The 23,408-nt window shown below is 49.5% G+C and overlaps 1 protein-coding gene across 4 annotated transcripts in view; it reads left to right on the forward strand.

Annotated features, from left to right (window-relative positions):
* IZUMO2 (IZUMO family member 2) overlaps positions 1–23,408 on the forward strand; it is a 183,716-nt gene that overhangs the window by 124,001 nt on the left and 36,307 nt on the right. For all 4 annotated transcript variants that reach the window (XM_075327708.1, XM_075327710.1, XM_075327709.1 and 1 more), the window contains 2 exons: positions 18,683–18,769; positions 20,109–20,129. In XM_075327708.1, the coding sequence (XP_075183823.1) occupies positions 18,683–18,769; positions 20,109–20,129 (108 nt within the window). The remainder of the gene's footprint in view (positions 1–18,682; positions 18,770–20,108; positions 20,130–23,408) is intronic.

A 23,408-nucleotide genomic window follows, 5' to 3' on the forward strand; every position in this document is an offset into this window, starting at 1 on the left:
CAATGACTTTGATACCCCAGACCCAGACTATGCAGACTAGATGATGATGTAGTTGTCTGTACTAGCAGGGGTCTAGGAGCAACAGGCCTAATCCTGTCACTTCTCTACGTCTTGATTTTTCAAATGGAAATGACATGGACCATATCTGACTGTGGTGCAAATGTACCGCCCCGCGGGCTCGGCTGCGACCGCCGAGCCGCTTGGATCCGTGCTCGTACGGTGGGTGGCTCGAGCTCCTCACGGACCTGTGGGTCACGTCGCTCTGCAAGGGGGTTGGCGCCACATGCAGGGACCCCGGTAGGAAGTTCCGCGGTGGCTTGTAAGGGAATGTAAGTTCGTGACGCCACCCACGGGTTGTGGTGAATAGATGGACACCACCGCTGCCGTTGACGGCCTCCAAGGGACGGTGTTACGCAGCTTGGTGTCGACCCCTCCGTGGGTAGGGGAGTGATGGTCTCGGGGGCCCGAGGGAGGCGCTGAGGCGTGGGGATGGGGTGCGTACTGGATGCTGGTGCGGTGTGGTGCGGTGTGCGGCCCGAAGGCACTGGTGTACTCACTATGACACAATACACTGGAGTCTCTGGTAAACCAAATGGGATGATGAACGGGGCCCGCAGCCGGCTGCAGCTTCTCCCTTGTCAGGTTGGTGGTTTCCGCCTTTCTCCTGCACCTCTTTGAATGAATGTTTGACTCCTATGCCTAAACAATGGTAGTCCGCTCCCCGGCTTGCTGGCTGTCGGAAGAGCCCTGTTTGCCCGCAGACGCTGGCCCTTTGGGTCTCTATGCCTTGGCGGTGGCTCTGTATGGTTGGGCTGTTGTCTTCTAACGGGTCTTGTGTGGGAAAGGTCCTTAAGTCCAGTCCTCAATCAGTTGATTTGACTCGGCCCTGTCGGTTCGGGGCTTCGTACTGGGTCTGAGTACCCCTCCTGGTGCTTCGGTTTCCAATCGGTTCCCCGATTCGGTACCGGTGGGCCACCACCCGACCCCGGTCCCTACGGTTCCACCGGCTGTAATCCCAGCTCCTGCAGGCGGCTGCCACCATCTGCCTCCTTGCCAGAGGTGACTGGGCTCCAACCCAGCCACCTGAGTAGACTATTGGCAGGCCTGGTCACAGGTCTGCCCTTGAACTCGACCTGTCTCCTTCACTGTCAAGACTACTGTCTAGACTACTCTGAACTTGTGCCTTTTTCCCGCCTCCAGGCCTGTGAACTCCTCGGTGGGTGGAGCCAACCACCTGGCTCTACCCCCTGGTGTGGACATCAAACCTGGAGGGTGGTGACAAGGTTTTTAAAGTTTGGCTGCTGTCACCTTTTTAGGGAGGGTGTGTGTGTGCATGGGACTACCTGGGACGACCTGACTAGTCCAGGGCGTCACATTCCCCCTTGGTTTAATGCAGACCGTCTGCTGGCTGCCCGTCCATCACCGGTTTATTTTGTTTTCTGAAAGATAAAAACGGGAACAGAGTACAAGTATACTAACAGTTGTATAAACCTTGAACATTATTATTTTCAGATCTTTCCTTACGGGAGGCACACACTTGAACGTTACAAACATGAACATTTTTAATAATACGGGAAACGGGACCGGGTCCTTCAGTCACCCACCCAAACAACCTGAGCCTTGATGCTGCCCCTAAGAAGTGGGCAGCACCCCTTTTCCCCAGTTCAGGAATGGGCCCAGGCGTTACCCAACGGGACGGTTGCAGGTTACACAACTGCCTGTCTTTACAGAGGCCCCACGTCCAAGGGGACCCCTGACTCGGAGGATGGCCACCGGTTGAAGTGGTGGCGGGCCTCGGCCATCTATTTCCCACAGGCCCATCCTCCAGTCTGCCTCTCCGGAGGCTGTGAAACCGGAAGACCGGTTAAGGGGAGGTGTTATTTACAAGCACAATAGTTTTTGGGTGGCCTGACAGTTCTCGGCCTTGTCTTTTTGTAAACGGGGCAAAACAAAGTCCCAACGGGGACGGGCAGTATGGTCCCTACGGGGACTGTTCAACTTTGGCAGCTGGTTTCGCTGCCTTTAACTTTCATCTTCTTCCTCTTCATATTCCTCCTCGACGGCAACCTCAGGGCTGTACGGTGGGGGAGGGGACCAGGAGCGCTACTTCCTTTTTACACTGAGGGCAAACCAGCCCCTCTCCCTGCAATGCCGGGTGTAGGTCACTAGGTCCCCTGGAACCAGATCCCGATCCGGATGACCCAACGGGAGGTGGGAGTTGACGTCCCATCGGGAAACAAAAACTTCGGCCTTCAAGCCCGGTTCAGAGATGAACCCCCATTCACGCTGGGGGTCAAACCGGCGGACCTGGCCTAGGAATGTCGGGCCCCGCACCCGAAAGGTAGCATTCCTTAGGTTCTCTTTCTCCCGGATTGTGCGGGCCAGGACCTCTGCCTTTCGCCTCTCACAGGCCTCGATCTCCCAGCCCAGTTGGTTTGGCCACCGTTCCCAATACGGGACGTCTGCGTGCCCGGGGTCTCTATGGGTGGGGGTCTGGCCCAGCTGGAGTTCCCCGGTGGTGGCCACGACCGTCACCCTCCGGGGGGAACCCCGCCGCGTCGCGGCCAGCTCTGCTGCCTCGCAGCGGCCTCCCCGCGGGACCTCAGCCGAGGCCCGAGACTTGAGAACAGCCCGCCTCACCTTCTGGGCCTTCTTCCGGGTAGCGCTCTCCTCTTCAGCCGGGCGGACTGCCGGGGCCGGGACAACATCAGGCGCGGGCACCTTCCGGGACTTCACCTTCCATGGGAGCAGAGGTAGTGCGGGCCGATTGGGTTGCTGTCCGCGGGCTGCGGCCACAGGCGGCTCCTCCTGGGCGTCTGGGACGGGCTCCTCCACCGGTGACGGGGGTGGGGATCCGGGGGCGGAGAGGTACCAGCGACCGCTACGGGCAGTGGGGGAGGCAGTATGGAGGGCAGGAGCAGACCGGGTCCCTCAGCCGCAGCGGCCGGTCCCTCTCGGACATAGGGGCATGGGTCGCATACCCTTTCCTCCAACACTGCCACCACTTCACATGCTCGCACAGCAGCGGCTATCCCCTCCATCTCGGCCGCCCATTGCTCCATAAGGTAGCGTACCTGAGCCTGGAGACGGCAGCACATCATGGCCGTCCGGGCTTACACCCATGCCGCTGTTCCGGGCGCGGGCTCCGGGAATTCAGGCTTCTCGGACGGGGCGGACATGTTGCAATTTGTTTGTCCAGGAACCAGACGGGTGGCAGAGTCCTTGAGTCCCTGCCTTTTATCTCCTCAGTCACATGAGGCTGGATCTTCACCTGCCCCCCCCCCTTGGTCTTTTCGGGGCACTCAGCTCGCTTTCTGCACCGCTCTGCTCTCGGGGGGCGGGGCTTCGCTTTTCGTGCCCTTTCTGCTCGGATAAGACGGCTCGGGCGGGAACTTTTCGCACCCAAGATGGCGGATTCAGCAATTTTTCAGCGGGACGCCGCTAACAACACTTTCAAGACGCACTTCCACAGGTAAGTGTACGATTCTATCCTGTTCGCAGACGCCAGAAGAGTCGATGTGTACCGCCCCGCGGGTTCGGCTGCGATCGCCGAGCCGCTCGGATCCATGCTCGTACGGTGGGTGGCTTGAGCTCCTCACGGACCCGGGGGTCACGTCGCTCTGCAAGGGGGTTGACGCCACACGCAGGGACCCCGGTGGGAGGTTCCACGGCCGGAGCCGTGGTGGCTTGTAAGGGAATGTAAGTTTGTGACGCCACCCACGAGTTGTGGTGAATAGATGGACACCACCACTGCCGTTGGTGCAAGCTGGGTGCTGGTGTGGTGCGGCGCGGTGCGCGGCCCGAAGGCACTGGTGTACTCACTATGACACAATACACTGGAGTCTCTGATAAACCAAACGGGATGATGAATGGGGTCCGCAGCCGGCTGCAGCTTCTCCCTTGTCAGGTTGGTGGTTTCCGCCTTTCTGCTGCACCTCTTTGAATGAATGTTTGACTCCTATGCCTAAGCAATGGTAGTCCACTCCCTGGCTTGCTGGCTGTCGGAAGAGCCCTGTTTGCCCGCAGACGCTGGCCCTTTGGGTCTCTATGCCTTGGCGGTGGCTCTACCCTGTATGGTTGGGCTGTTGTCTTCTAATGGGTCTTGTGTGGGAAAGGTCCTTAAGTCCAGTCCTCAATCAGTTGATTTGACTCAGCCCTGTCGGTTCGGGGCTTCGTACTGGGTCTGAGTACCCCTCCTGGTGCTCCGGTTTCCAATCGGTTCCCCGGTTCGGTACCGGTGGGCCACCGCCCGACCCCGGTCCCTACGTTTCCACCGACTGTAATCCCAGCTCCTGCAGGTGGCCACCACCGTCTGCCTCCTTGCCAGAGGTGACTGGGCTCCAACCCAGCCACCTGAGTAGACTATTGGCAGGCCTGGTCACAGGTCTGCCCTTGAACTTGACCTCTCTCCTTCACTGTCAAGACTACTCTCTAGACTACTCTGAACTTGTGTCTTTTTCCCGCCTCCAGGCCTGTGAACTCCTTGGTGGGTGGAGCCAACCGCCTGGCTCCACCCCCCTGGTATGGACATCAAACCTGGAGGGTGGTGACAAGGTTTTTAAAGTTTGGCTGCTGTCACTTTTTTAGGGAGGGTGTGTGTGTGCATGGGACTACCTGGGACGACCTGACTAGTCCAGGGCGTCACACAAAGACACTATGGAGAATAGTGAATAGTCTAAGGGGCACTTTGCACACTACGACATCGCAGGTGCGATGTCGGTGGGGTCATGTCAAAAGTGACGCACTTCCGGCGTCGCTCTCGACATCGTAGTGTGTAAATCCTAGATGATACGGTTAACGTGCGCAAAATCGTCGTAATCGTATCATCGGTGTAGTGTCAGGGAATTCCATAATTACGCTGCTGCGATGGTACGATGTTGTTCCTCGTTCCTGCGGCAGCACACATCGCTGTGTGTGAAGCCGCAGGAGCGAGGTACATCTCCTACCTGCGTCCTGCGGCTCACGCCGACTATGCGGAATGACAGAGGTGGGCGGGATGTTTACGTCCCGCTCATCTCCGCCCCTCCGCTTCTATTGGCCTCCTGCCGTGTGACTTTGCTATGACGCCACACAACCCGCCCCCATAATAAGGACGACGTCGTAGGGCAGGTGAGTGCATGTGAAGCTGCCGTAGCGATAATATTCGCTACGGCAGCTATCACAAGATATCACAGCTGCGACGGGGGCGGGGACTATTGTGCTCGGCATCGCAAGCATCGGCTTGCGATGTCGTAGTGTGCAAAGTGCCCCTAAGAAGCTATAGGCTGTGCCACAACAGTGGGGCTCCACTGTAAAATGTATTTTTGCTGTTTTGTAAACTTTTTGACCCCCCTAAAGGTAATTTCTCTGCCTTAGGTTTCTCCTTCCATTGAATCCAATGGGGTTTGGAAATGTTTGCCGAACGTTTCAGCGAACATCGGGAAGTTCTGCAAAGTTCGGTGAACTGAACCTTGAAAGGTTCGCTCATCTCTACTTGCTATATGATTTTCATATGCTGTTATGGACTGGAACTGCTCCAACTTACCTTATGTGCCATATGTTTAACTGAAGAACTGCTATAACATTGGGCTGTATATTTAATTTGTTAATAAACGTTAATCCCTAGCACTTAAAGGGAACCTGTCAGGTGGAATAATGCTATTAACCTGCAGATATGGGGTTGAGCTATTAAGCTTTCTGAACTTGCTCGGCAACTGCATGTTAAGAAAAGAACATTAATCCTCACAGCAGCTTTCCGGATTCAGTCACTGGTGCGGCACCCGTACGGATCGGTCACTGCTTTGTGTATGGCGAGTGGTGATTGTAATCATGCCCCCCGCTCTGACTTACAGCTTGTTCTATTACAGAGCGGCTGTCAATCAGTATTCCATACACAGAGTGATGACTGAACCCACACCGGTGCCGACCCAGTGACTGAAACCGGAACGCTACACCAGAGTTTACTGTGCAAGTGCCGGGCAGGTTCAGAATGCTATTTTTTGCCAAACTCGATATCCCAATAAATATTCCATACCTCATCAAATCATGAGTCTTTATTGATGACAGATTAAAAACATAAATCACAAAAGACAAAAATAAAAAATATTATTAAAAACACTGGGCATTGAGAGCAGATCATACTCCAATTTTCCATAAAGTTATATTCAAAAGGGGGTTATAACTATTTAAAAATGGTGGTAATCAATATAACACTTTTACAATATTGCCATACAAATCACCAATGATGCATTCAAATGCATTTTATCATAGCATTTCATGCATAGCATCATCAGTAAAACCACCCCATTAATAACATCACATAAACAAACCTGATGCAATGGTATACAGAGTATGACACTGCTCCCACACCACACACGCGTTTCACAACCGCTTCTTCAATGAGTGACATGGAGGGGAGCAGTGAGCTCGTTTTTATCCCAGGGACCCGCATATTGCACCAATCAAACATTATCCCGTACCACTACAAGGCGCTGCCATGATTGCACACATGACCGAAAGCTGGAGATGCGTCATCATCGTCATCAGACATGCGCAGTAGGCATGCGATGACTCGCCAGAGGGTGTACATTCCCCATAACAACCGTGGGCACAAACACAACGGTGCACAACACAGGAATGATGCAAATTCAATAATCTCAGGGGGAATCTCATTTAATTCCATATACACCAACCTCTCAACCTTAAAGGGAACCTGTCATCAGTTTTTTCCCTATTAAACCAAAAATATCACCTTCTGCAGCTCCTGGGCTGCATTCCAGGAAGGTGCACCTTGTTGCTGGCCCCCCTAGCAGACCTCTAAAAGAATTTTATGAAATCTTACCGTTTCCTATGCAAATGAGTTTAATTGGCCAGATGGGTGGGCTCTAATTCAGCTCATGTCTCCCCCTCCTGCCACTGTTCGCCGTCTCACAGGCATGATTTAAATGGATTACACCGCCCCCGTCTTTGTGCATGCTGCTGGAGTCTCATGCAGGCGCATTTCGCTGTGCACCTATCGCAGGGCTGAGCATAAAATTTCCCTTGCGTGAGCGCTGGTGATGTAGTTGCGCAGGCACGAGATTATGGGCGGGGCTGTGTATGACCTGACCAGCGTCATCCTCATACCCGCCCGCGCAACTACATCACCAGTGCTCGCGCGAGGGAAATTTTATGCTCAGCCCCGCGATAGGGGCACAGCGAAATGCACCTGCGCGAAACTCCAGCAGCGTGCACGAAGACGGGGGCGGCGTCATCCATTTAAAAAATGCCTGGGGGACGGCGAACAGTGGCAGGAGGGGGGACAGGAGCCGAATTAGAGCCTGCCCATCTGGCCAATCAAACTCATTTGCATAGGAAACGGTAAGATTTTATAAAGTTCTTTTAGGGGTCTGCAAGGGGGGCCAGCAACAAGGTGCATCTTCCTAGAATGCAGCCCAGGAGCTGCAGAAGGTGATATTTTTTGTTTAAAAGGGAAAAAACTGATGACAGGTTCCCTTTAAATAACTCAAATCTATAATGCACTAAAAGAATTTTAACATTATTTGATCCCATATTACTTTACATTTTTTTTTATTCATTATGCTGTGAAAAAAATGATAAATAAATAATGCTAAATAGCCAAGCCAACCATATATGTGCAAAAGTACTCACCAAAATTATTAATAAACTACATCCACAAATTACATACACACACAACACAATCAATCCATTATATAAATAGTATGCAGTGAATAGTGTAAAATACATTATACTAAAATAAGTGACGTGATAACTAGGGATGAGCGAATGTATTCGCCACTATTCGGTATCTGACGGATAATAAGGCATCCGAGGTATCCGCTATCTGACGGCTAATATGGTATTCCCTCCAGTACTTTTGTGGCGCCCCTGACCTGGTCAGACACCACTGAGTACTGCACCCATGCTGGGGACAGTACAATACAGGTAATCCAGAAGGCTGACCGAGGTGTGACTACACAGGCGCATAGTGATCAGGTCTCACACATGTACCTATGAGAGGACCCCTGGGGATCCCAGGAGGGGGAAAAGCCTTCACCTTCACTGGAATAGTGGAGGGGGCCAAAAGCCTCCATCTCCTCTCAAGGGGTGTGGTAAGAGAATCTGGTTGCTAGGTGGCGTAGGCAGGCACAAAAGGGAAAAGAGAAGGAGGAGTAAACAGTCTGCAGCAGAGTGTGGAGGAGTGAGGAGCAGGAAAGTGAAGCTCTGACAGGAGCAGCAGTGAAGGTCCCAGATGTGAGCCGGTTCAGAGCAGAGTCCAGGGAGCTCCGAGGAGAGCTGACCCCTTCCCCTGGGCTGCTGGAGTCTGACAGCGTCCGCGCAGTGGCTACCGACGGGGGAGAACGGTCACCTAGGAGTGCTACCCGAAACCCATCTCCAGCTAGAGAGAGAGCACAGAGTGGGAAGTAAGGAGACTGCTAGGGAGAACCAGGCCCAAACGGGCGGCAGATCCCGGAGTGGGGATAGATCCACCTTTCCCTGCTAAACCTGCCGGTGTGGGGCCCTCAAAGCCCACACCACAACACCACAAAAGCCGCAGCCACGTAGCCACAGTTAGGGCCCATAGCTCACAGGAGGCAAGCAGCTGGAGTGAGCTGGTCCAGGCCACAAGCAAACGGCAAACGAAGGGGAGTGAGGCTTCAGCAACTTCCCTGGGTGACCCCCATAGGGACTAAAAGTCGGGGTCACCCCAAACCACCAAGGGCTAAGGAAGGCGAGTTGGTAGTCACCATCAGAAGTCAGCCTGAAGGATACCTGGTTCCAGCCTGGTTCATCCCAGCTACGCCCGGGTTACTCACCCTGCCACCTGAAGTGAGTAAAAACCCTGAAAGACATTCTGCCTGTGTGGAGTTATTCTGCGCCTTGTGGTTCTACGCACCTACACAGGGCCCTGGGGCTTGCCTCACTCTCAGGAGGCTATTCCAACTAACTGCACTCACCATCAGCCCCAGGCGTCCCTCAACCTGCAGTGGCGGTCCCTACTGGCCGCAATACTGAGAGTGGCGTCACGACAAAAAGAAGATCTCCTACCTGTGACAAGATCCAGCCGAGTGGAGTCCCTGAAGGTAATGCACCGACACTACACCTGTGGGGCTTCACATCTGGCGTCACGAACAGGATAAGGACTAGACCTGTTCAGACAGGTGACCATGTGCCTGGGCGGTCCGCTTGAAAAATTGGAAGCGCCGCCATATTGCCACCATGAAAAGCGCGCTGAAAAACAACAGCAGCCCGCGCTGGAAGAAGTTACCGCCCACGAAGAGGTGTGGCTACCCGGAGATCCCCTGCAGAGTTCTGACCTCGCTTGTGAAGAGAGCGGAAGCGTCCAGAGACGGCGGAGCAGAAGAGAAGCCAGCAGCTTGCTAGAGAAAATGGCGTCTGAGTGCAGAGACCCAGAGCCAGGCTCCGCTGCCTGGTGGTGTCGGGAGCTCGCCGAGTTCTGAGATCAACTGGAAGCCAGGGTCGGAAGGCTGATCAGAGAGGGACGCGAGGAGTTTCTATGGATGACCGCGGCGGTTCGGGCCTACGAGGAGAGAGCCGCGCACCGAGTGCCAGACCAGGTGGTGACGACTCAGACCCCGATGCTGCTACCGATGGGTGAGTCCAGTGTTGCCCCTGCCGGCCCGGATGCCCCGACCCCTGCTGCCACGCCCGCGGTCCCTGAAGAGGCGCCCGGTGTGGCGACGCTGAGCCAGGCCGCAGCCACGCCAGGTGCGGCCCGCCAAGCCCAGCCCGCCGCAGCGATGCCCTGCTCGGCCCGCAAAGAACCGGCTGCCACCGCGACCCTCATCCGCGCCACAGGCGTAACGCTGACCCAGGCCGCCGCCCTGCTAGGCCCGGCCCGCCAAGACCCCACCGCCGCAGCAACGCTCGTCCGCGCCGCAAGTGAGGTGCTGAACCAGGCCGCAGCCCCGCCAGGTGCGGCCCGCAAAGCCCAGACTGCTGCAGCGACGTCCAGCCCAGCCTGCACAGAGCCCCCTGCAACAGCGACGCTGATCCAGGCCGCCGCCACGCCAGGCTCGGCCCGCCAAGACCAGGCCGCCGCCATGACGGGCGCGGCCCGCCAAGAAAAGACTACCTCATCATTTTCCCCGGCCTGCAAGGCCAGAGCAGATACCGCTCCCCGGTCTGAGGAAGTCCCTACTAGGAAATCCCTGATAGGTGAAGACTCCGCATACTGGCAGCTGAAGGCTGACCTGGAGGCCAAGTTCCCACAGGAGATGGTGGACAGATACATGCTCCCTCCGCACACCCCTAAGGCAACCCCTGCAGCAACCACGCTGAAGAGTCCACCGCCTGGGCCAGCTGAGGAACACTCATCCCCAGCGCTGCCACAACCAGAGTGCAGCGAAGAACTAAGGGGGAGAGGAGGCCAGGAAGCTGAGGAGCTGACTCCGGAGCCACCAGCAGTGGATCCATACCCAGAGCCGGAGATGTTGCCCTATTCCCGCTGGGATGAGGAGGACCTGACACCGTCCGCTGACGAAGATCTGCCTAAAAGTCTCACCTGGGAGCTTGCAAGCTGTACCACGCAGAGTTCAGGCCGCAAGACAAGGCGTCGCAACAGAACAACGCTGTCCCCTGCACCGCCATCCCCAGAGCAGAGAGAAGTCACCGCCAGAGACCTACAGGAGAAAAGGTTCCTGAGAAGAGCCAAAGCCCAGGCCAGAGGACCCCTTTGTAGAGGAATTGTGGAAGACTTTAGCCTGAAGTCAGGATACGGATTCATCGTTGCACCTGGTATCAAAGAAGGTATCTTCGTCAATAGAAGAGATGTGAGAGCTCATTTGCCCAGAGGACACCCTGGCAGAAACTTAAAGATGGGAGACTCCGTACAATTTACCATGCATCAAGGAGAAAGAGGGTGGTATGCGCTAGATGTAGCACCATGTCCTAAAGAAGAAGACAGGAAAGACAGCGATAAAGAAAGAAAAGACAAAGAACCCACTGATGAGACTACCACAGATGAAGAAAGAGGTCAAGGAAGCAACAGGTGCCGCAGCCCTACAGGCCCAAGCCCTGGAGAAGAGGAGTCTGCATAAGTTCAAGTAAAGTAAGCAAGTTACCAGTTTGAAAAGTTTGTTTTGCAACGTTTTACAAGTTTAAGAATGTGCCCACATAAACTGATGTGAGAAAACCATAAACCTTAAGGCTATGAACTGGCTATAGCCACAAACTCTCGCAGTGTAAATAGTTACACCAGAGGGCACCACCACCACCAGAGTCAGCCTGTTTAGGGGCTTGGCTCGTCTGCAACCAGGGGGCCCGTCCGTATATAGGGCCTTGGCTTACCTGCAACCAGAGAGCATGCCTGTTTATGGGGCCTGGCTCTCCACCACAAAGAGGGTACCTGGTCAGCACCAACTGTGAAGGCCGCCTCTGGATCCTGCCAGAAGTGGCTGAAGACGCGGCTTCACCAGGCCAGGTATACCCTGAAGACCACCAGCCCATGAAAGCCGCCTCTACATCCTGCCAGAAGTGGCTGAAGGCGCGGCCAACGTGAGAGGGTTTTGGGTGGGTTAACGGACTTGTGGGTGGAGGGTGGTGATGTATGGTACCTGGTGCTTTTAAAATGTTTTACATGTTTTAATGTTTTATGCATTTTAAAATGTTGTCTTGCAGCCCGAGGACGTGCTGGTGATAACTAAGGGGGAATGTGGCGCCCCTGACCTGGTCAGACACCACTGAGTACTGCACCCATGCTGGGGACAGTACAATACAGGTAATCCAGAAGGCTGACCGAGGTGTGACTACACAGGCGCATAGTGATCAGGTCTCACACATGTACCTATGAGAGGACCCCTGGGGATCCCAGGAGGGGGAAAAGCCTTCACCTTCACTGGAATAGTGGAGGGGGCCAAAAGCCTCCATCTCCTCTCAAGGGGTGTGGTAAGAGAATCTGGTTGCTAGGTGGCGTAGGCAGGCACAAAAGGGAAAAGAGAAGGAGGAGTAAACAGTCTGCAGCAGAGTGTGGAGGAGTGAGGAGCAGGAAAGTGAAGCTCTGACAGGAGCAGCAGTGAAGGTCCCAGATGTGAGCCGGTTCAGAGCAGAGTCCAGGGAGCTCCGAGGAGAGCTGACCCCTTCCCCTGGGCTGCTGGAGTCTGACAGCGTCCGCGCAGTGGCTACCGACGGGGGAGAACGGTCACCTAGGAGTGCTACCCGAAACCCATCTCCAGCTAGAGAGAGAGCACAGAGTGGGAAGTAAGGAGACTGCTAGGGAGAACCAGGCCCAAACGGGCGGCAGATCCCGGAGTGGGGATAGATCCACCTTTCCCTGCTAAACCTGCCGGTGTGGGGCCCTCAAAGCCCACACCACAACACCACAAAAGCCGCAGCCACGTAGCCACAGTTAGGGCCCATAGCTCACAGGAGGCAAGCAGCTGGAGTGAGCTGGTCCAGGCCACAAGCAAACGGCAAACGAAGGGGAGTGAGGCTTCAGCAACTTCCCTGGGTGACCCCCATAGGGACTAAAAGTCGGGGTCACCCCAAACCACCAAGGGCTAAGGAAGGCGAGTTGGTAGTCACCATCAGAAGTCAGCCTGAAGGATACCTGGTTCCAGCCTGGTTCATCCCAGCTACGCCCGGGTTACTCACCCTGCCACCTGAAGTGAGTAAAAACCCTGAAAGACATTCTGCCTGTGTGGAGTTATTCTGCGCCTTGTGGTTCTACGCACCTACACAGGGCCCTGGGGCTTGCCTCACTCTCAGGAGGCTATTCCAACTAACTGCACTCACCATCAGCCCCAGGCGTCCCTCAACCTGCAGTGGCGGTCCCTACTGGCCGCAATACTGAGAGTGGCGTCACGACAAAAAGAAGATCTCCTACCTGTGACAAGATCCAGCCGAGTGGAGTCCCTGAAGGTAATGCACCGACACTACACCTGTGGGGCTTCACACTTTCATTTTCGTTTCTGGACCTCCTGGCGCCATTTTCCAGACAATGAACACATCTGACGTTGCTTGCCCTCACAGTAACGCCGCAGCCATCTTTGTTGTGGTGTTACTGTGATTTGCTTGGCCGCACGGCGTCATAGGGGCTATATAAGCCAGTGGCCATTATGGTCAATCAGTCTCTCCCTCTCTCTTTCTTACTCACCGATCACGGGTGCGGTGCTGCACGGCTGTCACACTGTGGCGAGTTCTCCAGCTTTTGAAAATGCTGGCCGCACATTAATCCATCTCGTATTCCCTGCTTTCCCCGCCCACTGGCGCCTATGATTGGTTGCAGTCAGACATGCCCCCATGCTGAGTGACAGCTGTCTTACTGCAACCAATCACAGCCGCTGGTGGGCGGGTCTATATCGTGTAGTAAAATAAATAAATAATGTAAAACAACGACGTGCGGTCCCCCCCCAAATGATACCCAGCCGAGGTAAGCACACAGCAGTGAGCCAGTATTCTCAGGCTAGGGAGGGCGAGGGCCATGGTTACGGCCCCCCCCTCTCGCAGAATACCATCTCGCTGCTGCCCCGAGAATGTCGCATCCATTCAATGCGACAGAGCTGGCATGTCAACGACCCTTCCTGTTTGCCGTGATGCGGTGGCTACCAGGGTAATAAGGAGTTAATAACAGCGCATTGCTGTCTCTAAAGCGGGCTTTACATGCTACGATATATCTAACGAGATGTCGGTGGAGTAACGTCGTAAGTGACGCACATCCGGCATCATTAGTGATACCGTAGCATGTGACAGCTATGAACAAGCAGAAATACTCACCTTCTCGTTCATCGTTGACACGTCGCCCTTTTTTTAAAAATCGAACGTCCGGATGTTCAATATTCCCGAGGCAGCACACATCGCTCCGTGTGACACCCCGGGAACGATGAACTGCAGCTTACCTGCGTCCCGCCGGCAATGCGGAAGGAAGGAGGTGGGCGTGATGTTTACATCCCGCTCATCTCCGCCCCTCTGCTTCTATTGGCCGGACGCTGTGTGACGTCGCTGTGATGCCGAACGTCTCTCCCCCTTCAGGAAGTGGATGTTCACCTCCCACAGCGAGGTCGTTTGGAAGGTAAGTGCGTGTGACAGGGGGTTACAGCATTGTGTGACACGGGCCACAAATTGCCCGTGCTGCACAAACGATGAGGGCGGGAGATGAGAGAGATGAGAGAGAGATGAAAGAGAGAGATGAAAGAGAGAGGGAGAGATGAGAGAGAGATGAGAGAGGGATGAGAGAGAGAGATGAGAGAGAGATGAGCGAGAGATAGAGAGATGAGAGACAGGGAGATGATAGAGAGATGAGAGAGGGAGATGAGAGAGAGAGAGAGATGAGAGAGATAGAGAGATGAGAGACAGGGAGATGAGAGAGAGAGAGAGAGAGATGAGAGAGATGAGAGAGAGAGAGATGAGAGAGACAGAGAGATAGAGGGATGGATAGATAGATAGATATATAGAGGGATAGATAGATAGATGGATAGATAGAGGGATAGATAGATAGATAATGGATAGATAGATGGATAGATAGAGGGATAGATAAATAGATAGAGAGATAGATAGAGGGATAGATAGATTGATATATAGATAGACAGAGGGATAGACAGATAGATAGAGGGATAGACAGATAAATGGATAGATAGAGGGATAGATAGATGGATAGATAGAGGGATAGATAGATAATGGATAGATAGATAGATGGATAGTAGATAGATAGATAATGGATAGATAGAAAAGGATAGATGGATAGATAGATAGATAGATAGATAGATAGACAGGCAGACCGATGTCAAACACATATATAATATCCCACCTCCCTGCATATTCTAAGCTGGGACTCTTTAGTGACTTTCATGTGGCACTAAAGGGTGCCTAGCCTTATATTTAGCCAAAAAAGATAAATAATTTAAAAAAAAGCGACGTGGAATCCCCCCTATTTTTGATAACCAGCTAGGGTAAAGCAGTTGGCTGCAGCCTGTAGACCACAGCTGGCAGCTTTACCTTGGTTGGGGATCCAATTTGGAGGGCCCCCAGGCTCTTTTTTATAATTATTTATAAATAAATAATAATAAAAAAAAAATGGTCTGGTATTCTCAGGGTGGGAAGGTCTATAGTTATTGGTCCTTCCCAGCCTAAAAATAGCAGGACGCAGCCACCCCAGAAGTGGCTCATCTAATGCCCCAGCTCATCCCGTTGCCCTGATGCGGTGGCAAATGGGGTAATAAATTGGGCTGATACCAGATGTGTAATGTCACCTGACATCAAGCCCAGCAGTTGGTGATGTCATGGCGTCTATCAGATGCCTGACATCACCAACTTTCAGTAATAAAAATAGAAAAAAAAAAAAAAAATTTATTTGAAAAAACACTCCCCAAAACATTCCCTCTTTCACCAATTTATTGTAAAGAAAAAAAAATCTCCTGTAATCCATTTTGGAAGTCCCACGGCGACTCTGGACCTTCTAGAATATGGGGGGGCACGCTCAGGGAACGTGTCCCCCATTTTCTAGGAGTGCAGACCCTCCATGTGAGGAGTGTGGGTGCAAAGAATCTGCACCTACCCTCCCTGGGTCACAGCAGCACAGTGCGTGCAGCCAGCGCATCTTCACAGCCGTTCTCACGGAACACAGGAAGCTGAGCTGAGTCTGACAGCCGCGCTCTGCGCATGCGCCCAGCGTTCATTGTGAAGAAGGAGGGATGCGGGGGATTAGCGCTGCAAAAAGGTAAAATCAGCGGGGGATCACTGGGAGACACCGGGGCGGTATGGGGGGGGACTTAGCTGGACCCCGGGGAGTAGTTTTCTGTCGCATGTGTCATGGCACATGCAACAGAAATCAGAGGAAAAGGTGAATGCGGGCGGCGCGTTAGTGTGCGTCCTGTCACCTTGGATGAATTGAGAGGGGGCATAAATGCAGTGAGTCACCTTCTACAGGCTGTGCGCATACTGTTTCTGTCTTTTCCCATCCATTTCAGCCTTTTTCTCAGTCACCACAGGTCACTGATGGGTCCAACATGAAATTATTCGAGTTTCTCATAGACTTGCATTGGGCGTCGGATATTCGCGAATACTCGAATAGCTGCGAGGTATTCGCCGGATATTCGTCGGAGCGAATAATAGGGTATTCGATTATCCCTAGTGATAACAATTATTATTTTTTACAGTAGTGAGTATATAATGTATAAATCCGTTAAGGGGATCCACATGTATAACAATCAGGGTTGCCTTTGATTGTGTATAAGGCAGGGATTTTTTTGTATAAATAAAAAAAAAAGAATGGGGGATAGTCTATATATTTATATGTATAATTTAAAAAAAAAAATGTTTGGATGGGTTGTATGGTTGAATCATATATGTGTGAATATACGTATGGTATGTGCGGTTTGTAGGTGTTGCAATAGTGCATATGTATGTGTAGGTAGGTATTGATTTAACAATTATATATTGTACACTATGTTTTTTTCACAAGTTTATCATATCTATTCTTAATCAATTTTATTTTATATTAAATAATTATTTCATATTAATATTTTATTATAACATAATCATTTGGGTATCGTGATAATTTATGGTAATACTGTATGAAGTATATAGGAAGTATTATTGTTGGTAATATATGGAAGTGTATGAGGTGTTTGTATACATGGGTTATGAAATATATAATTGTAGTATGAATATGAAGTAGTGATATTAACCTTTTTCATATGATATGGACGTTTATGTGATGGTAATGTGTATGGGTGTTTGTAAGGGGTACAAGTATGTGGTTATTTGGTTATACTATTGGGTTAGCTGTATACACTATTCCATATGTATTTTTTATGCACTTTTGTTTATGATACTTTTTTTAAAACGATTGGTAATAATTATTATGTCACATATTGTAGTATGATATATATTATAATATTTTTGTTTTCGCACTATATTGTAGTTTGTTAATGGTTATATCAAAATTATATTTTTTATATATTAAGGTATTTCAGTTAATATGGGTGTATGTGGATTTTTTATGCATATGAGTGTATATAATGAGTATTAATATTGCACTTTTTTTATTTTATTTTAATATATTGGTTAAATAGTATAATGCAGTATGTTGGATATATGTGGTGTGAGTTGTGTATGAGGACGTGGGAGGTGGTGTGTGGATAGTTTGAGGTGCGTGTTCATGGACAATCTTTGTATACACTGTTGTATTTAAATGTTTATAATTTTTGCACAATTTTTATATGTATAAAAAATACAAAATAAAAAAAAATGGATATCACGTCACTTATTTTAGTATAATTATGTATTTTACACTATTCACAGCATAATATTTATATAATGGATTGATTGTGTTGTGTGTGTATGTAATTTGTGGATGTAGTTTATTAATAATTATGGTGAGTATTTTTGCACATACTGTATATGGTTGGCTATTTATCATTGTTATTTATTTATTTATTATTATTTTTTTCACAGCATTGTTTTTATAAAGTAATGAATACATTTTTTTTAAAGTAATATGTGATTAAATAATTTTAGTGCATTATAGATTTGAGTTATTTAAGGTTGAGAGGTTGGTGTATATGGAATTAAATGAGATTCCCCCTGAGACTATTGATTTTGCATCATTCCTGTGTTGTTTGCCATTGTATTTGTGCCCACGGTTGTTATGGGGCATATACACTCTCTGCCGAGTCATCACATGCCTACTGCGCATGTCTGATGATGCGGCCGACGGTGACGCATCTCCAGCTTCCGGTCATGTGTGCAATCATCGCGGCGCCCTGTAGCGGTACGGGATAATGTTTGGTGCAATTTGCGTGTCCCTGGGATAAAAAGGAGCTCACTGCTCCCCTAAACGTCGTTCAACCTTGAAGAAGGAGTTGTGAAACGCGCGTTGGAGTGTGTGGCGGGGGAGCAGTGTCATTCTCTGTATACAATGACATCAGGTTTGTTAATGTGATGTTATAAATGGGGTGGTTTTACTGATGATGCTATGCATTAAATGCTATGATATAATGGATTTGAATGCATCATTGGTGATTTGTATGGCAATATTGTAAAAGTGTTATATTGATTACCACCATTTTTGAATATAACTTTATGGTAAAATTGGAGCATGATCTACTCTCCATGCCCAGTGTTTTTAATAATATTTTTTATTTTTCTCTTTTGTGAGTTATGTTTTTAATCTGTCATCAATAAAGACTCATGATTTAATGAGGTATGGTGTATTTATTGGGATATCGAGTTTGGTAAATATATGTGGCATATCCTAGTAGTTTTCTGAACAGAATTCTAATTTTTAGGTTAATCAGAATGCTATTAATCTGCAGATTAACCCCTTATCTGCAGGTAATAGCATTTTTCCACGTGACAGGCTCCTTTAAGATAACCTCCAAATCTTCAATGAGCTGCAGGCTGTTACCAAGTCTTATATAGAAGAGACTATAAGAACTTTCATGAATGGCTGCTATAATAATAACAGGCACATTATAGCCTAGGAGGAGTGCTGAGGACTTTCTAACTATTGTGGAACTCAGCTGGTTTATAGGTAATAATATTCCCTATAGATGTATCAGTCCAATTTAAAACTGTGATTATTAAAAAAAAAAAAAAAAAAAAAATATATATATATATATATATATATATATATATACAATATTTCATTTTGCTTAACTTGGATAGGATTTGAATGATAAGATTATTTTACTTACTTAATCTATACTGATATATAATGATTGATCTGAGAGCTTTTCTTTTTTAGAACAAAATTTTCTGGATGCTTTGATGATTTTCCGAAATCATACAACAATGAAATTTAAACACGGTCTCCTGGCTTACCATAATAAAGGTATGATATGTATTGGAAATGCACTTAGAGCTGTATATTGTAAAGGTTTCTGCACCCACGTGCCCATCTCATGGCCGCTAGTAATGATGTTGACACCACATCGAGCTTCAATACTGTGTGGGTGCACAGACACCAAACAGATCCAAGTGTAGACGCTGGCTTCAGCAGCCAATAATGATGGACTTGTCTTATTATGTCAGTACAGCATTAATGTATTCAACCCCCTAGTATAGATCTGGGTCCTACAAATAATAACATCTACATGGTAATAATATAACACCGCTTTAAATATTTTCACATTATAAATCCCAGTATTAAAGAAATCTCCTGCAACATTACATGGTGTCTTTGAGAATGAAATAAAATAAATGTAAAAAATCCTTATGAATAAATTCCTGAATACCTTCTAATTAACAAATCTCACAAGTATAGTCTACAGAGTTATTCTTTATAAGTGCGGTACATTAAAATGAAAGAAACCTGCCCTATAAGGTTAAGAGGACAGGGGCATGTTAGCATATGTACTATGGGTCAACCCTCTCCCTTCATGTGTAGGAAAATGTGCCCGTATTTGATATTCATATCTAATACTGGAGACATGAGGTTCGCTCTATCCACCTTGTTTATCTGTTCCAATACTTTGGATACCAGGGGTGCTGAGGTTATAAGGGGCTGCTCCCACTGATATCTATCCTGTCTATATGATCTAATACTGGAGATATGAAGGGTGCTGAGGGAAGAAGAGGCTGCTCACATTGCTATCCACCCTATCTGGTGTAATAATGGGAATAGCAATGAGGCTGAAAAAAGAAGAGGCTGCTCATGTGCCGCCCCAGCAGCGGATCGAAACGTTTGGATCCGTGGGCAGTGTCCGTTCGTGGCTCGAGGGTCTGCGGACCCAGGGGCTTAGGGGCCACATTCTAAAGTAAAAGAGGGATATTTACAGGGGAGTTATAATTCGTGACGCCACCCATGGTGTGCGGTAATTGGGATTACCGCTGCTGCCGTTGGGAGTACCCATGGTGATGGAATGGGGCCGCAAGGTGTCGTTACCCTTCACGGTAGGGGTATGCCCTGGTGCTCTGGAAGATGATACTGGGTGCTGTGACGGGGAGGTCACTCATGTACTCACTCAGCCAATAAGCAGATGCTGACAACCGGGTAAAACAAGTCTCTGGATATACAGATGTATTTTACAAAGGTAGATCATAGAACCCATTATCACATGTGTTGAAAAATCTCTAATTAAATCTGGAAATAATTGGTGGTCAATGTTTTTCATGTTTTATACTTTAGCCTGATACACTGGTAATTTCCATGTTTTTCTGTTCCTTTGCAGCCTGTTCCCCCACTCAGTGTGGTGAGTGTTTAACTTCAATTTACCATTACTTTATAAACTATCAGACATATGGAAACAGCATTTCCTATTGCCATGTATTGCACTTGTTAATAAGCTGTCTAATGCATAGTGTCATCTTTTCCCCGAAACTCCAGTCACTTTAATCAATCTCCAGTCAAAAACTTAAAACTCATACTGAGATAGAAAATGTCATCCACCCTTTGTGCCCAACCTTTTAGAACAGGGGAGTCGGTCAGTAAATAATTTGAGATAAATTGCATTTCCATAAAAACAGTTTTTTGGCAACTAAAATATGCATAAGATCACTGTATATGAGGCTAAAAATAATTGTTACTATTGGGTTTCGCTGTACATTTTGCACCATTTGGCCATCTATACATGCTGTCGTTTTTTTGTAACCCTTTTATCTGTCTTTTTCTGAGCTTCTCAGCAAATATATAAACACAGTCCACAATAAAGATGAATGTGCAGAAAACCCGAGAGTTTGTAAAAGCAAAACAGTGCTTAATTTTTAACAAAACCCAATTGCAAAAATGATATTTGCCCAAAAACATTCACTTCTTAGGTTATGTGCGCACATTGCCTTTTTTGTGACCACAAAGATTCAGTGTTTTTGCCCGCTAAAAAACGCACAAAAATGCATCCGCGGTAAAAAAAAGCAGGAAAAAAAAAGCATGTGCTATTGCGCGTTTGTGGGGCCCCGAGGCTCGGTGTCGGTGCAGCTGTGCATTACCTTCAGGGACTCCACGCGGCTGGATCTTGTCACAGGTAGGAAATCCTCTATTTTGATTGTCGTGACGCCACTCTCAGAATTGCGGTCAGTGGAGACCGCCACTGCAGGTTAGGGGTGCCTGGGGCTGATAGTGGGTGCAGTCAGTTGTAATAGCCTCCTGAGAGTGAGGCATGCCCCAGGGTCCCGTGTAGGTGTGTGGAACTACAAGTCGCAGAATGACTCACACGCACAAGCAGGATGTCTTTCAGGGGTTTTACTCACTGATGGTGGCAGGGTGAGTAACCCGGGCGTAGCTGGGATGAACCAGGCTGGAACCAGGTGTCCTTCAGGCTGACTTGTGAGGGTGACTACCAACTCGCCTTCCTTAGCCCGTTGTGTTTTGGGGTAACCCCTGCTTGAAGCCCTGCTGGGGTCGCCCAGGGAAGTTGCTGGTGCCTCTCTCCCCTTCCTTTTGGCCCGTTTGCTTGTAGCCTGGACCAGGTCACTCCGGCTGCTTGCCTCCTGTGAGCTATGGGCCCTCACTTTGCTACGTGGCTGCGGACTCTGTGGTGTTGTCTTGGGGGTGTAAAGTGCCCCCTCATGCAGGTTTGGCAAAGGACAGGTGGATCTATCCCTGCACTGGGACCTGCTACCCGTTTGGGCCTGGTATCTCCCTGACAGTCTCCTTACTTTCCACTCCGTTGCTCTCTCTTTAGCTGTGGGTGGATTTCGGGCAGCACTACCAGGTGACCGTTCTCCCCCGTCGGTAGTCACTGCGCGTACGTTGTCAGAATTGTGTAGAGCTACAGGGTCTGCTTCTGCTCTCCCTGAACTTCACCACTCAACTGTCCTCGGCTCACTCTTCCCTCCTCTCCTGTTCTTGCCTACGTCACCTAGCAACCAGGCTCTCTACCACACCCCTCGAGTGGAGATGGAGGCTTCGCCCCCTCCTGGGATCCCCAGGGGTCCTCTCAAAGGTAAATGTGTGAGACCTGATCACTATGCGCCTGTGTAGTCACACCTCGGTCAGCCTTCTGGATTACCTGTTTTGTACTGTCCCCAGCATGGGTGCAGTACTCAGTGGTGCCTGACCAGGTCAGGGGCGCCACACGTTTTATTGCATTTGTTGCTGCGTTTTTGTTGCTGCGTTTTTTACAATGCATTGCATGGGTGAAAAACGCTGGCAAAAATGCAGAAAGAATTGACATGATGCATCTTTGTGGTCATAGATTCACCACAAAAACGCACCTAAAACAAAACTGCACTGTAAGGACAGCAAAAATGAAAACTCATAGACTTTGCTGGGGAAGGAAAATCATGCAGTATTAAGGCCAAAAACGCACCCAAAAACGCGCAAAAACGCAGCAAAAAACGCACTGTGAGCACATAGCCTAATAATATCCTCAGAGTTAAGGTTCGCTCACACTACTGTATAACACAGACGAGCGCCCTCTGATGTTTTATCGGATTGCACTCTCTCCAATGTTATTCTATGGAGCAGTGCCGATCTACTTTTTTTTCTCATACTGATTCGGCATGATAAAAAAATCGATGACTGCAGTGATTGGCAGCATATCTCAGATCACAAGTCTGTAGACGCGTGTGAAATATCCAAGTGCAGTCCGATATACAGGGTGCTTCAAAAAAATGTATACACACTTTGAACACCATTTTGAACGTTATTATTTTCATCAGAAAGTACATTTATGTTATTTACATTTTATTTATTTTTCAAACTGTACGTTAAGCTTTCCATTTCCAGAAATTTAACCTTGTAGTTTGGGAAATAAATTTTCTATGATAGTTCAAAGTGTGTATACATTTTTTTGAAGCAACCTGAATTATGACATAGACAATCGAGGAAATGGAGACATTAACCTCTCCATCTTCTTGCCACCTGTGCTCCAATTCTCACATGTGAGAGAATCAGATCACAGTATAATGACACTCAGTCACGCTCACAGCAGAGTTTTAGCCGAGTGTCATTATCATATCACATCTGATTCTCTTGCATTGAATGCTGTACACCAGTATGACCTTGGCTGGATTCAGACAGCAATTCCTAAACTGATGGAGTATTTCCTGACCTGAATGTGCATTCTCATATATGCCTGTTGCATATGTACCGCCCAGCGCTCGGCTGCAGCCGAGCCGCTCGGGTCCGGGCTTGTTTGGTGGGTGGCTCTAGCGCCTCCGAACCCGGGGGTCACGTCGCTCTGCAAGGGGATGCTGGTGATCTCGATGGGGGGTGGTTTGGTAGGTGTACGGCCGGAGCCATGTTTGAGTTCGTGACGCCACCCACGGGACGTGGTGAAGATGTAGACACCACTGCTGCAGTTACGGGGGAACCCGGGGGAGATGGTCGTGCAGCAAGATGTTAACCCCTCCGTGGGCAGGGATGGTGGCCCTGGGACCCGCTTGGGGAGAGTGACAGTTGGGCGGTGCAGGGCGGTGCGCAGCCGGATGGCACTGTTGTACTCACGATTACTGACACACTCAAGTCTCTGATGAACAAAGTTGATGGTGGTCGGTGCCCGCAGCCGGCTGCGTCTTGTCCCCCACCCGGG

Source organism: Anomaloglossus baeobatrachus, chromosome 11 (assembly GCF_048569485.1).
Source record: "Anomaloglossus baeobatrachus isolate aAnoBae1 chromosome 11, aAnoBae1.hap1, whole genome shotgun sequence".
Lineage (NCBI taxonomy): Eukaryota > Metazoa > Chordata > Amphibia > Anura > Aromobatidae > Anomaloglossus > Anomaloglossus baeobatrachus.